Raw genomic sequence first — 13,970 nt, 5'->3', positions numbered from 1 at the left:
TCCCCTTTCCCCTTTTGTGAGAGATTTAGGTAATTAAATAATTAAACTAAACTCTCATTGGACCCCTTTGCCTCCTGGCCAATAGGAATCAGGCAAGCCATTGGGCTCTTGAATGCTCATTGGACCCCTTGTGAGACTGCCCAATAGTCTTCTAGGAGACTTAATTCTCATTGGTTTCTTTTATTAAATGTTTTTAAATTAATTAAACTAGATTTACTCTAGCTTAATTCTCATTGGTCCACTTCTTAGAAACTGGGCACACCTTGTGGGCATTGGGCCTAGGGAGCTAACATGTGTCCCTCATTCCCTTTGTGTAAAGGGAGCCTGTGTGTGTGTGTGTGTGTGTGTGGCTTTCTCTCTCATCCCCTAGAAGAAGGGCTCGCCCCCTCCCATGTAGGGATATGTGTTGACTTTGGAGAGCACACAAAGCATCCAATTCCCCCTAAGCTTTAACCCTTTGGACACAACCTTAGCATTTTGGAAGTCTTAATGGGCTTAACCTTAGGGTCTTTTTAGCCCATTGTTGCACATGGCTCTTCTGCAGATGGCCCCCCCTTTGGATCCCTATTTTCCCTCCTTTGGATCCCTACTGTGGCCGATCTGCTAGCTTAACCAATATTCTAGCTTTTTCTCCCCTGTCACTTCCCCACATTAAATGATCAGTTTAATATGAGAAAGTCATTTAGGGAGAATTAGATATTGATTATTATGACATAGGCACAGAAGATAATTATCTTATGTGATTTATACTAGCGATAGGACGTGCGATGTAGACAAAGCATTTTGGGATGTCACTGGCATCGCCTATGGTGGGGCCCACATTGGCCGTCGTCAACCGTCGTTGGTTGTTTTAGTAAAAATGTATGGGACGCTTTAGGGATTACAAAGGTTGTTTTTGGAACAAAGATGGACCTTCCGAGTACTTGCTATTTTTTGTCAAAGTGTCCACTCTTGAAAAGACTCTTCGCTATGACCATAAGGATTGTACGTTTTCAATTTTGAAAATTTATACCCTCGTATTAGCTTTGCTTAAAAATACATTTTTGAAGTCAAAATTGAAATATCTGTATAGATCAAAATTTACAAACTGAGCAAAAATAGAAAGCTTTCTATAGAGAAAACATGTACATTGATGAATGTACAACTGGTTTGTTACAGTAAGATACAATTTAAATATCTAGATATCTAAGAGGAAAAAACCCAGTGGGAAAATAAGTTCCCTTGATATATACACACATGTGATTCTTAAAGGTACTGTATTCTAAGGGAAGAAGAAAAGTTGGATGAGGCTATAATAGAGGATAGGTTTAAAAGGAAAGAAAGTAGCCAAATGTGGGATATTAATGTCAAGCGGCTTGAGTGGTTAGGCCCCCAGTTGTGTGGAGGTATTGGAAACAAATTGCACCTTGAATGATGACGATGTAGAGGTAGAAGATATAGTTGATAGCTTGGTCATTAGTCTTCGAGTTGAGTTGCTGAAATGACTGACTCGCCCTGCAAGGTGAGTGAGTGCATGGGTGGACTACAAAAGAGTGCCTAATGCATATGCCCAATGTTGGAACCTCTATATGCATACAATGAAAATGCATGAAGAACAATATATTGTGCAAGATGGAGGATTGTTGGGTGTTTCAAAAAGTAAGTCTAGCTATCAAAGCATTGTAACAAGGCTTTATATGCTCCTTAAAGAAGGGTTTTTGTCATCGAAGCTTTGTGCTCTCATCTCACAATCTCACAGTGCACTTGTGCATGAGTGTTGGATTGAATGTCACTCCACCAATAAAAGACTTTAACTCTTATGCTCATCTAGTCCAATGGCATGAGTGACACATGTAAGTAAATCAACTTGTCCAGCTTGAGCATAACCTAATAGATATGACCTTTAACACAAAGTTTAGTAGAACTTGAGGCTTTGGGACTCGCTCAAGTGTTTATAACACATTGTCCATTCAATGCTCAGTAGTGGTGGTTGGTATGAGGTCTATGTGGCTATAGTCCGTTAGCTATGAAGCTAGATAAATTGGCATACGTGGCATGCTTTAAGCGAACATGCTATGCGAAACAAAATTATGAGCAAGGATATAAACCTAGTTTGATGCACAAGACAATGCAAATTAATTTGTAATCTTTTTGGCTCACTAGACCTTGGGAATAGCGTTTAAGGGCATCCCTTTTGTATAGGTGTCAGATGTTGACAACAACCTAGCATTGCTGTGTGGGCCTTCAACGAGTGACATGGAGGCCTCCCAAATTCCCAATTCGTTGGCGTCCATCGTCCTTGGTTTGTGAGAGGGTTTGAACCTTCCATGGGCGGGGGCGTTGGACCAACATTTTGAATCCTTCAATTTTTGATCGAAATCAATCACGGAGGCCTGAAGCCTGTCCGGCGCGCCAGTGTGAACAAACCCGCCAAAAACCCTAGCTAGGCTTCCCGGATCGATCTGTTGGTGCCTGTCGCGAGTCGAGTTGCCCCGTCCGTGAGACTGCGAAAATGGTAAGCTCGTGGGTGGATGTATTGGGTGGGTACGTCACGACTCCCCATTGTTGATAGGGTGTGAGGTTTCCCTTCTATTTCCTGCATTTTGCAGCCTTTCCGGCGGTATGTAGAGATTGGGCGCGTAGCCATGGTAAATTATGGCCCCAGCTATGGCAAGCTCGTCGTCATTGTGGACGTTGTGGATCAGAACCGGGTACGTTGTCGTTGTTGGTTTCTTGGGAGGCGTTTTGGCATGTGCATGCTCAAGACGTTCTTTGTTTTCTACTTTGAATGAAATGGTGGTGATCCTGCTTCTGGTTGTTAATTGGTACCAGTCTTTTGCTGCATCTATTTACTTTGGTTCGGGTCTATAGAAAGTTGTAGGCGCCACGGGTTTTTGTAGTGAGCTCACAATGACCATCCAGGCTCCAGCTAGCCATCCATGTTACTGTGGATTTGTAGTCCACGTGGTAGTGCACCTCATTTCAACCATGCACAGGTGAAGTGCTCCTCCGGTCTTACAGTTTCCTAGCAGGAGGGGGGGAATCAATGATCAATCTCTTCTCGGACTGCTTGGAGATTCTTTGCTGGGTGGCAAGTAGTTCTCATGAATGTTTCTTCCTCTATTTGTTAAAGGGGGTGGGCTTTGTGTTTCTGAATGTCTTGATGGTTTAGGAGAGACTTTACTTTCTCTTGTTCTTGCAGATAAAAACCTAAAATTTTCCCCCCAATCATGCTATCTGCTCTGCCAGCTGGTTTGCCTAATCTGCTGATATGTCTGCCATGATGGATCATATTTGAGAGTTGCAAGGAGTTTAGATATCTGATTTACTTGTGGTATACTTCGAACTACCCAGGCCTGTGTGTGCCGAAGCTTTGTGCTGAGCCTTAGACAATCAGCAATGAGGGGTGGTATGTGGTGTGAAAATGGTAGGGGTGAACAGGAAGATTCATTTACTGGCCCGTACATGTTAGGGAGGAAGGCAGTGTTGATAGCACTGTGTATGGGCAGTTTTTTTTGGTGCAAAGGTGTACTGGATCCATAGGTGCTTCTCATAATGATAATCCCTATTATTCACGTGGACAGGTGATCTTTTTTTATACCAGAGGCCATTGTGAGTTTCCATGGGACTATTGGCCCACGGTCACACATGGCCATCTGTGTGGCGTGGTAGCATATGGGAGTTGTCGGCGGCGTCTCTCAAGGCGTTTTTGGGGAAATAGGGATGTCCTACTAGGTCACACTAGTGAACAGACTCTAGTAATGAAGTGAAAGTGCTCAAACAATAATCAATTGGAGACATAGAGTTTCATTTTTGAGGGAGATTGCCTGCAGACTCAAATTGCTTGGACATGTCTACTATGGGCCTTACACTTGAGTAACACATCTTTCTGCTCATGTGCCCTATGCTCTCTGTATGCAACCTTTTTCGACCTTCCCTTGTGTTTGCTACTGCAAAAATATTAATTTCCCTTGGCTGATCCGCTGGTGTAACTGGGATTGTGGTGGTCATTGAAGGATAAACTTCACAGTCTATGACCACGCACAACTTCTTAGCTTTCTTTCAGAGGAGCAAGGATCTCATGTGAGAGGTTCTTTGAAAATCTCAAGCTGCTTAGTAATTCGAGGCAGTATGATGGTAATTTCTGATGGTGTCAGAGTTTCCACTTGTAGGTAGGTCTCCTTGTCCGACTCAGAGGCCAGATGCATAGTCTAGAAGACAATGCACATTAAATGCACAACCCTTGTGAAGAAAGTAGATGCACTCATTTGTGAAAAGGATTTAGTAAAGGGAAGGCTTAGATGACAATTTTGTTGTGCCCTGTTTCATTCTTTGACCATTTGCGAATGCAGGCATTAGTAGATGCACCTGATATGGTTCGTGGTGCCATGAATTTCAAGCGGTTGTCTTTAACTGACATCAAGATTGATATACCAAGGATGCCAAAGAAAAAACAACTTACAGATGCTATTAATTCTGCAGGTGACATTTTTATTACTGCCTGTTGCTCTTGTGCTTCTGATAGTGATGTAATTTAGATAATTGACACACCACAAGTTTTACTAATTCTATACCCGTGCAGATGTGCATGGCAAATGGGCTAACAGCTCTTGGGGGAGGAAACTAATTGTGCAAAAGAAGCGTGCTTCATTGAATGATTTTGACCGATTTAAAGTCATGGTGGCAAGGATCAAGGTATCTGACACCAAAGTATTAAGTATTACATTTTCTATTTTTCCTCTTTTCTTGTGTCGTGGGTGTAATACATTCTAATTTGCAGAGGAGCTCTATTGTCAAGCGAGAGCTGGCAAAATTGCGCAAGGGGAAAGCTTAGGCGGATTCCATGCAATTTTCAAGCGCAAGCTGGCAAAGCTACACAAAGTTAGCTTTATGTCATCTATGCAGGACAAACTTTGCTATTTGCCTTTGCAACGGGAGATGTTATGAAATACGAGTGGAAATTTGTGATGGAAATTTTTGCTAAACAAGAATGAGTCTCCTTGAAGTTGGACCAGCGGATCCTGTTTTTTTTTTTCCGTCTTATCAAAATGTTTGGAATCCCTCAAGAAATTGTGGAGTTTGAGAAAGTGTCCAAACGGCGATAGCCTGGGGCCCTTTTTAGTGGTAAACTATTTTGGTGCTGTCTAACTTACTGCGTAAGTAGTTCTAAGCAGCTAAATAAATCTTTTGTTTGTCTTTGTTTTTTTCGGCAATAATGTTGCAAGACTCTCCCACATGAGTATTGGCTATTTTATCAATAGTGTTAGTGAACACGAGAACATACCTGTGAAGAGAGAGAGAGAGAGAGAGAGAGAGAGAGAGAGAGAGAGAGAGATTCTTTAGGGGCATGTGGGCAGAGAAGTGGCTGGTTTCAATGCTCGCTGCGTAGGCTTTCCCTATGACAGATTATTAAGCTCTAAAGAACAACTATATTAAAGGTCTCTGCTTTCTCAGCTCTTTACTCTCTTACGCAGGTTAAGTTGTGGAGTCGACATGGAGATTTCAAATCTAGATTCCTCAGGAAATTGAATGCAAATGTCTTGATTACAAAAAGCAGATTGCTGCTCCTATTATTGAGTGGTAGAATGTAGGTCAGGGAATAGTAGTTGCAAGTTTGAAACTTGAAGTATGGTCTGAGAGTGCCTACAGCTTCTCTGATTGGTTTGGCGCGAGGGTGGGATTGCATTGGAGCCTTGTTGGCATAGTAGCAAAGCTTTCTTATGAGTGGTGCTGGGGAATATTAGCAGAAAATTGTCCGTCGGCTATTCGGCTAGCAAAGGTGGCTCATTCATTCAAAGCTTGGATGTGTGTCACATTCTTGGACCTTGAGAGGTTTATTGATTGTGGGCAAAGGAGTTCGGCGTGACTTCATATGTGAACCACCCCAACTTGACCAGCTCTACCCTTATTGAATGTATCCTCACTGCAAAGCATTTTCTAGCGGCCCTTGAGGAACCCATTTAAAACAATTTGTTACCCTAAGTAAAGCATCTGGATTAGAACACGTCTTCCAAGATGCATGCAATTGAAAGTCCCCACTCTTGGTTAAAGAAGCATACCAAGCCTGAGTGTAGAGTGGAACAGAGAGACCAAGGCATGTGAGTGAAGAGGTATGGATGCAAGATTGTCAAGTCCAATAACTCTAGTTTGATAACTCTAGTTTGAGCAGATGATACAAGTCAAAGGGCAAAGAACCCCCTAGGACCCATATATAGTGATTGTAATGTTGGACAAATATCCTTGTCGAGTGGCACGACCAATTTAGAAAAGTAACCGCTTGATTGTTTGGTTTACATTGATGTAGTTGAGAGCTCTATCCTTCCATAAATGTGCCCAATGTAACTAGGGTTAAAGGGCAAAGATCCCCCTAGGACCCATATATAGTGAATGTAAGGTTGGATAAATATCCTTGCGAGTGCCATGACCGATTTTCAAGAGTCTCATACTAAAAGAAAAAAGTAACCGCTTGATTGTTTGGTTTACATTGATGTAGTTGAGAGCTATATCCTTCCATAAACGTGCCCAATATAACTAGTGTTTGACATTGAAGACGAAGACCAATGACATATGTTTATTCTTTCGAGTTCTTGATAATGAAAGAAATTTGAAATGTCTTGCTATCCTTTGAAGTACAAAATTTTCGAATATAGATAAGTTTTGTACTCATTGTCTTGAAGTTGAGTCATGTTCCTTGTGAACATGTGAGTGTTCTTTTGTGGATAAGTAATAATGCACTTCCAAAACTAGTGACTAAATGTATAGTTTGTGGCCATTGAAACTTATCTATGCTCTACCCTTGGCCCTCTTGCTTTTCAAGCTCTCCCAATCACTCTCTTGAGGTCCCATGCGCCCCCGTTCATTGGCCCATCATTTGGCATTCATCCTACAAAGTCTCTTTGATTTCATTTGCACCCACGGTTACTTCTTGATAGTCAAATTGGGCAAGCTCACAAGTGTTGTGTGCTTGTCACCCAGGCTTGTCATAGACATGCTTTGAATGCATTGTGACATGGTGATTGTAGATATTGTCGAGGACATTGCACCCGATGCCTCCATGGCTCAGAGCGGCTCAACTTTTAGGATGGTAAGTAACCAAAGTAGTATGTTGTAGAATGTTTTTTTAATTGTTTGCATGTAAAGATTGCGAAGGCAATTGGTTCATAGCTTCAATAAAGGCTTTGGTTGTAGTATCGAGTACCAAGTCTTGAGTTCAAGGCTCATGGGATAGATTTTTGATGTCTCTTGCATTTCCTTTGTGTCAATGAAAATGATACTCTTCAAAGAGCATTGATTGCACACAATATGAAACTTTGAAGAGTGTTAATTCTATGCATGTATATCCCCATGTAAATAATTATAAAGGTACTTGTGAATGTAGACAATATATGTAAGAGGTTCCAAGATCAAGACCCTTATCTATCTCTATTTTTCATCAACACATGCGGACCATAGATTTTCAAATCTCCCAAATTTCCTTCATCTCAACCACCACTCTTGTCAACTGCAATACTCATCTCGGCTACTTGCCTTAGTAAGTGGCTATTAGCTGTGAGAAATACACGTGTACACACACACACACACGCACACTCACACTCACACACAAAAATCTCGAGGATTATTGACTTAATGGCATGAGATGGTTTCCCTTGGCCGGAAATATTGCCTCCTTTTATGAGGTTAAGCATAAAATAAAGGCTTTTGGTTCACTTAGTAGTCATTACTAAAATTGGGGTGTATGGTATAACTCATTACGCATATTAGTTGATAAGGTAGCTCCTCTACAGCGTGCAAACTTTGGGCAACAAAGTCGGGTGACATAACATTTATGGAGGGCAACTGCTGGGGATGCACATGGCCACTTATGGCAACCTTCTTCCACTGAATGCATGGCGGAGAGTGAGCCGTTGGACTATATTTAGGGCTTCGGAATCTCAGCTTGATCCACATAAGGCTATAAAGGTGAGGAGGGTCTCCCTCACTTAGCAAGCTTGGGTGTGCTTGTGTATTCTCTATTGATAATTGAGGGTTAGTTGCCTGAGTGATTGTAAGTGGAGTGTGTTATACAATGGCGAAAGGGAAGGAAAAACAAAAGGTCCTGGAAGTCCACCCTTCGGCTTCTTCTTCTTCTCAGGTCGAATTCCTTTGCTTGATGAGTTAAGATTGAAAACGGTACTTGGAAGTTTGAAAACATTTCATGTTGCAATGTGTAGTAATATGCATAAAGAAAATGGTATGCTTGCAGTTTTGATGGCGATTTTGATATAAATTGATATGATGACGGTAATGACGGCTTTAAAGATTGGAGATTATATCTAGTTGGTATTATTGGATGGACGACATCATGTATGTAAAAATCCTAAAAGGCATATCAGATATGCATGAATATGCAGTAAAACTTTGTCATAATGCAAGTCCTACCATTTTGTGTACTAAATTTGATTTTTGTGATACCATGATAAACTGATTCGGCTGTTAAGTGTCGGAAACCGGTCATTTCCTTTAGGAGGGTATAATTAGGCTTTCAAAACTTTGAATACCTTTAGCGTGGACCTTGCCTGAGGCGGTAAAGAGTCTAGACCTAAGTTTAGGGGCTCGACCTTGTGTTGATTGATTGGGTCAATTCCTTCTATTTTCAGAATGCTAATGAAGCTATGCTTTTTGTTCTACTAATAGTAATTTGCACTAATCTCATTGGCTAATGATGTCTTGACATAATACTAACCATACCTTGTTGATAGCAGAATAACCTTGTGAGTACTGACATTGAGATGAGTTTTAGTTTGGATTGGGAATAAGGTAATTTTCCTTCTGAAGATTACATAAAGAGCTCAACAGTATACATTAGTAGCTGATGAGGTATGCATGCTGGTGTTTTTTAGTAACATGCCTGGCTGATGTTGTATACTTGATGGATATAGTTGTTTACTGACATTTTGCTGGATTCTTAGTAAAGGAAAGAACTTAAGGAAAATCTGAGCACTATGCAGGTCATACCACTTGTGTATTGAATTGGATTTTTTTAAAATACCATTATAACCTGACTCGGTATATAGTGTCGGATAGTATTTAATCTGGCATGGCTACACTATCAAAGCCTTAAAACACCTTGGTGACCCTGCTTGAGGCGGTAAAGAGTCTCGACCTAGGATAAGGTGTCAAAGTTGGGTGGTTTGGCCGAGTAATTTTCTTCAAACACTGGTTTGCTAAGGATATGGTGTGTAGGCCTTTTGCTAAAGTGTCGGAAGCTGGTCTTTTCCTTTAGGCTGGCATGGTTAGGCTTTCAAAACTTTGAATACCTTTTATGGACCTTGCCTGAGGCGGTAGATGGTCTAGACCTAAGTATAGGGGCTCGACCTTGTGTCGATTGATTGGGTTAATTCCTTCTATTGCTGGAATGCTAATGAAGCTATGATTTTTGTTCTACTGACAGTAGTTTGCACTAAGCACATTGGCTAATGATGTCTTGACTTAATACTAACCATACCTTGTTGAAAGCGAAATAACCTTGTGAGTACTGACTTTGTGATGGATTTTGGTAGGATTGGGAATAAGGTAAATTTCCTTCTGAAGATAACAGATACAACTCAACAGTATACATTAGTGGTTGATCAGATATGCATGCTGGTTTTTTAGTAACATGCCTGGCTGACGCGATATACTTGTTGGATATAGTTGTTTACTGACTTTTTGCTGGATTCTTAGTGAAGGAGGAACTCAAGGAAAATCTGAGCACTATGCAAGTCATACCATTTGTGTACTAAATTAGGTTTTCCTAAGGTATCATTATAACCTGACTCGGGTTATAGTGTCGGATAGTGTTTAATTTGGGATGGCTATGCTTTCCAAGCCTTAAAACACCTTGGGGTGACCTTGCCTGAGGCAGTAAAGGGTCTTGGCCTAGGATAAGGTCTCGACTTTGGGTTGTTTGGTCGTGTAATCTTCTTCAAATACTGGTATGCTAAGGATATGGTTGCTGGATCAGGTTTGTACTGGATTTTTACTGAGGTTTTAAAGGTTTTTACATAAACTCGACGTCAGGTAAAAAATTCATGGGCTTTTTCATATTTCTGACATTGATTATGGGTATATCTTTGTGTACTTCTTACTAAACAGGCTGGTTTCATTCGGCTCATTGGTCTAGATCTTAACTTTACTGTACTTGTTTTTCTGGACCGTGGCTGGTTATGGTACTGATATAGGGTTACGTTGTGGGGTGAATTAATAACCAGATGGCATTATGGGATCCTTGTTGGAAAGTGATGGTCTCTTAGCTAAATGCTTACTATCAAATTCTCTTATTTACCTTGCTTGAGCCATTATAAGGTCTCGAACTAGGCATAGGATCTTGACCCTGGGTTGATTAGCTGGGAAATTTCCTTTTGGTGAATCTCCTTTGCTGTATGCTAATGAAACTGATCTTTTCCTGCCACCATTGACATTGCTTTATTCTAAACGCATTTGCTACCTAGGTCTCGTCCTATGCTAACCTTACTTTGCTTAAAGCATGATAACGAGGTACATATTGATATAAGGATGAATCAAGTTTGAAGAAACTTCCTTTGTAAACTAACTGATCTAGCTCATGATAATACATTCTTGGCTAATGCAGTTTACATGGTGGACAGTGTTTGGTACTGGCTTTTTTGGGATTTGTATAGTTTTACATAAGCTTGAACTTGGGTATAAAACTCCTGGCCTTTCATACATATGACATAGACTCTGACAGGCTAGTCTTACTTTACCCCTTAGGATAGATCTAAAAGCTATCTTGACCTAGTTTACTGGACTGAAACCGGTAAAGATGCGGATATGGGGCTATTGCTCGGTATTGATTTGAAATTGGTAGAAATGTCTTGGGTTAGCAGTAATAGCTTAGCATAAGAGCTTCACAACTGTTGATACATACTTGCCACATGGATTAGAATATTGACTCGTTGCAGGATGGTTATGGTCTCTTGGCTGGACTTCTTCCTGTTTTCGAACACTAAAACTCCTAGGGCTTTCAATTTTTTGGTTTTTTCTACATAACATCATGTCTGGAACATTGATAGGAGCTAGACCAGCTAGTGGTTAATAGAATTTCATTAAATAGGTTTTCGTTAACTTTCTGACTCAGCATGGTACTATAGCATGTACAGATTACTTCAGGTATAATCATTGTAGTTGTACTCTGTTTTTTATGGAGTCCAACCACTTGAGGGTGGAGGAGGTCGCTCAAAATTATGGCAATAACTGTCAGGGTTTCATATATATCAAAGAAATTTGCAAGAGAGTGTAATTCTTATAATCCAAAAAAATGATTTGTCTACTGTTATCATATACCAAGATATAGGATGACTGCTCGGATGAGTACTATAGTTAATCCAATCAAGAGAGCAGAGATCTCAAAAAAGCTTAAGGCAGTTAGGGCTGAATATATAGCATCTTTTGCTGCAAAGAACAGGGCATGGTCGAGGCAGAGAGCATATCTTAATTGAACCTGCAAGAATAAGGAGATAAATTATAGAGATACTTAAATGAAAATCATTGGCAGTTTGTAAACTGATGAAGCTTGTTGTAACATTTAATGGCCTAAAAACTTGTGTGCAACGGAAATTAGCATGAACATAGTGGGCATTTCATTAGAATAGATTCCTAATGAGAATTACAAGAGTGCTTGGGTGGAGAGAGCAACAAAAAGCATAATACTTAGTTAGATAGCATGAACAATACTTTCAAAAGAGAGAGAAATTAAGCTAGACAACAGTTGAGGACCGGATTTTCATGGAGCCGGTCCCCCCTCCAAAAGGCTTTGTATTATGGTTTCTCCCATCAAGAGAGACATTGTACAATACAATTCTTTGTGTTCCTTCAAGACTAGCTAGTGCAATGAAGATGAAAGCTTCATGCACTAAGCAAAACACTTAGCAAACACAACTTGAATTATCGTATCCCCGTTCTCAGACCCAAGACCTCACACACCTTCGAAGATGGTGAGAGCTAGCAGGGTATGAGAGTAGATTGAGAGGAAGAAGGAGTATCTTACGAGAAAGATGTACATCTCCTCACATAATCACTCATATTAGCATAGCTTAACTTAGTAATTAGCTTGGTAGAGGAGATGAGCATGCATTGAAGCTTGGCTCTTGGTTGGATTTGCATCAACATCCCAAGAGTGTCTTGATGTAGGCTTTTATCTCACAAGCTTGGAGTAGGTGATGAGCTCTCCATTAAAGCTTGGGAAGAGATAGTCTTCTCTTTCTTCACACATGAGATTGTGTGAGTGTGTGTGTGATAATGCATTGCAAAAATCAGCCCCCTCTCTCTCTTGGGCGAGCCCTCTTGCTAATTGCTCTTGCTATCCTCCCATTGGACCTCACCAGGCCTAGCCAATGACAATTAAGCAGCATAGTGATAGCCTTCTGACATGTGTCCCCCTTTCCCCTTTTGTGAGAGCTTTAGGTAATTTAATAATTCAACTAAACTCTCATTGGACCCCTTTGCCTCCTGGCCAATAGGAATCAGGCAAGCCATTGGGCTGCTGAATGCTCATTGGACCCCTTGGGAGACTGTCCAATAGTCTTCTAGAGGACTTAATTTTCATTGGTTCTTTTATTAAGTGTTTTTTAAATTAATTAAACTAGATTTACTCTAGCCTTATTCTCATTGGTCCACCTCCAAGGCCATCCAATAGGAATTGGGTACACCTTGTGGGCATCTGGCCTAGGGAGCTGACATGTGTCCCTCATTCCCTTTGTGTAAAGGGAGCTTGTGTGTGTGTGTGTGTGTGTGTGGCTTTCTTTCTCATCCCCTACATGCAAGGCTCGCCCCCTCCCAAGTAGGGATTGCAAAGACTTTTTTGTACACACACAAAGCATCCAATTCCCTTAAGGTTGACCTTTGGACACAACCTTTGAATTTTGGAACCTTAGCATTTTGGAAGTCTTAATGGGCTGAACCTTAGGGTCTTTTTAGCCCATTGTTGCACATGGCTCTTTTGCAGATGGCCCCCCCTTTGGATCCCTACTGTGGCCGGTCTACTAGCTTAACCAATATTCTAGCTTTTTCTCCCTTGGTACTTCCCCATATTAAATGATCAGTTTAACATGAGAAAATCATTTAGGAGAATTAGATATTGATTATTATGACATTACCTCTCTCTTGAAATCATAGTCGTCCTCGACTATGGTGTAGAGAAGATAAAGCATATTCATGAGTCCTTTTCTTAGCGGGTAGAGGATCCCTATGTTACCCTACGACATCATTCCACAATGGATGACTAGTCCATTTGGCGCTTGAGAGCCTGAGGCTGTCGCAAGCATGTCTGCACATTAGTCCTATCAGTCTTCCATAGTAGAGTGACAAGCTCTACTTGGTGTTTGGGAGATGTCGTCTCCACAAACTTGATCTAAGTATGCATACTACTTCATTTTTGTGCATAATAAAGAAAAACAGAGTCTTATAAGACAAAAACTTTGTTCATTTTTAACATTTTGTACATTTGCTTACTCTTGGGAAGCATTGTAAGCATTGACAAGGTTTAGGTTATCCTTTAATTGTATGCCTTGCATCCATCTAGCATCTTCAAAAGGATAATTCTTAAACTTAATAAGATATCGTCGGATAGTCTTACCGCCTCTCAGTACCTTGTCTTCATGTCGGAGAATGGACTCGGGCTGCAGCACCTCCTCTTGGTCCTCGATCTCCGGTGGGTCTTCAATAGTTGGTTCTTGAGGTGGCTCTCCTTTGTAAGGCTTTAATAGGCTCACATGGAAAGCATTGTGTATGAGCCAATGATTGGGCAACTTGAGTTGATAGGCCATCTCATTGATTGGCCTAAGAATCTGAAAGGGACCATAGTACCTTTTTGCTAGTTTAGCATAGTACTTTTGGTGGCGCGTAGGATTCTTGCCCGTCGTGTGCCTTAATCGAGCCTTGGGAAACTTTAACAAGACCCAATCGTTTTCTTTAAAGGCTTGGGCTCTTCTGTGCTTGTCAGCAGCAGCCTTTTG

The 13,970-nt window shown here is 40.9% G+C and overlaps 1 protein-coding gene across 1 annotated transcript; it reads left to right on the top strand.

The window, feature by feature from the left end:
- The first annotated feature begins 2,353 nt into the window (after window positions 1–2,353).
- LOC147451818 (large ribosomal subunit protein eL14-like) lies at window positions 2,354–4,993 on the top strand. The gene is made up of 5 exons (XM_086517684.1): window positions 2,354–2,494; window positions 2,589–2,690; window positions 4,332–4,461; window positions 4,562–4,674; window positions 4,760–4,993. Exons 1-5 carry the CDS (start codon window positions 2,492–2,494, stop codon window positions 4,811–4,813), a joined length of 402 nt encoding a protein of 133 aa, XP_086373810.1. The 5' UTR covers window positions 2,354–2,491; the 3' UTR covers window positions 4,814–4,993.
- The last annotated feature ends 8,977 nt before the right edge of the window (window positions 4,994–13,970 follow it).

Source organism: Adiantum capillus-veneris, chromosome 8, assembly GCF_014529385.1.
Source record: "Adiantum capillus-veneris isolate H3 chromosome 8, ASM1452938v2, whole genome shotgun sequence".
NCBI classification, from domain to species: domain Eukaryota; kingdom Viridiplantae; phylum Streptophyta; class Polypodiopsida; order Polypodiales; family Pteridaceae; genus Adiantum; species Adiantum capillus-veneris.
This window is presented reverse-complemented; position numbering and strand designations above follow the sequence as displayed.

Excerpts from the sequence above, each read along its gene's own strand:
- LOC147451818 (XM_086517684.1), top strand. Across the intron at positions 2,691-4,331 it reads ACGTTGTGGATCAGAACCGG|GCATTAGTAGATGCACCTGA; the intron begins GTACGTTGTCGT and ends TTGCGAATGCAG. Across the intron at positions 4,675-4,759 it reads TCATGGTGGCAAGGATCAAG|AGGAGCTCTATTGTCAAGCG; the intron begins GTATCTGACACC and ends TCTAATTTGCAG.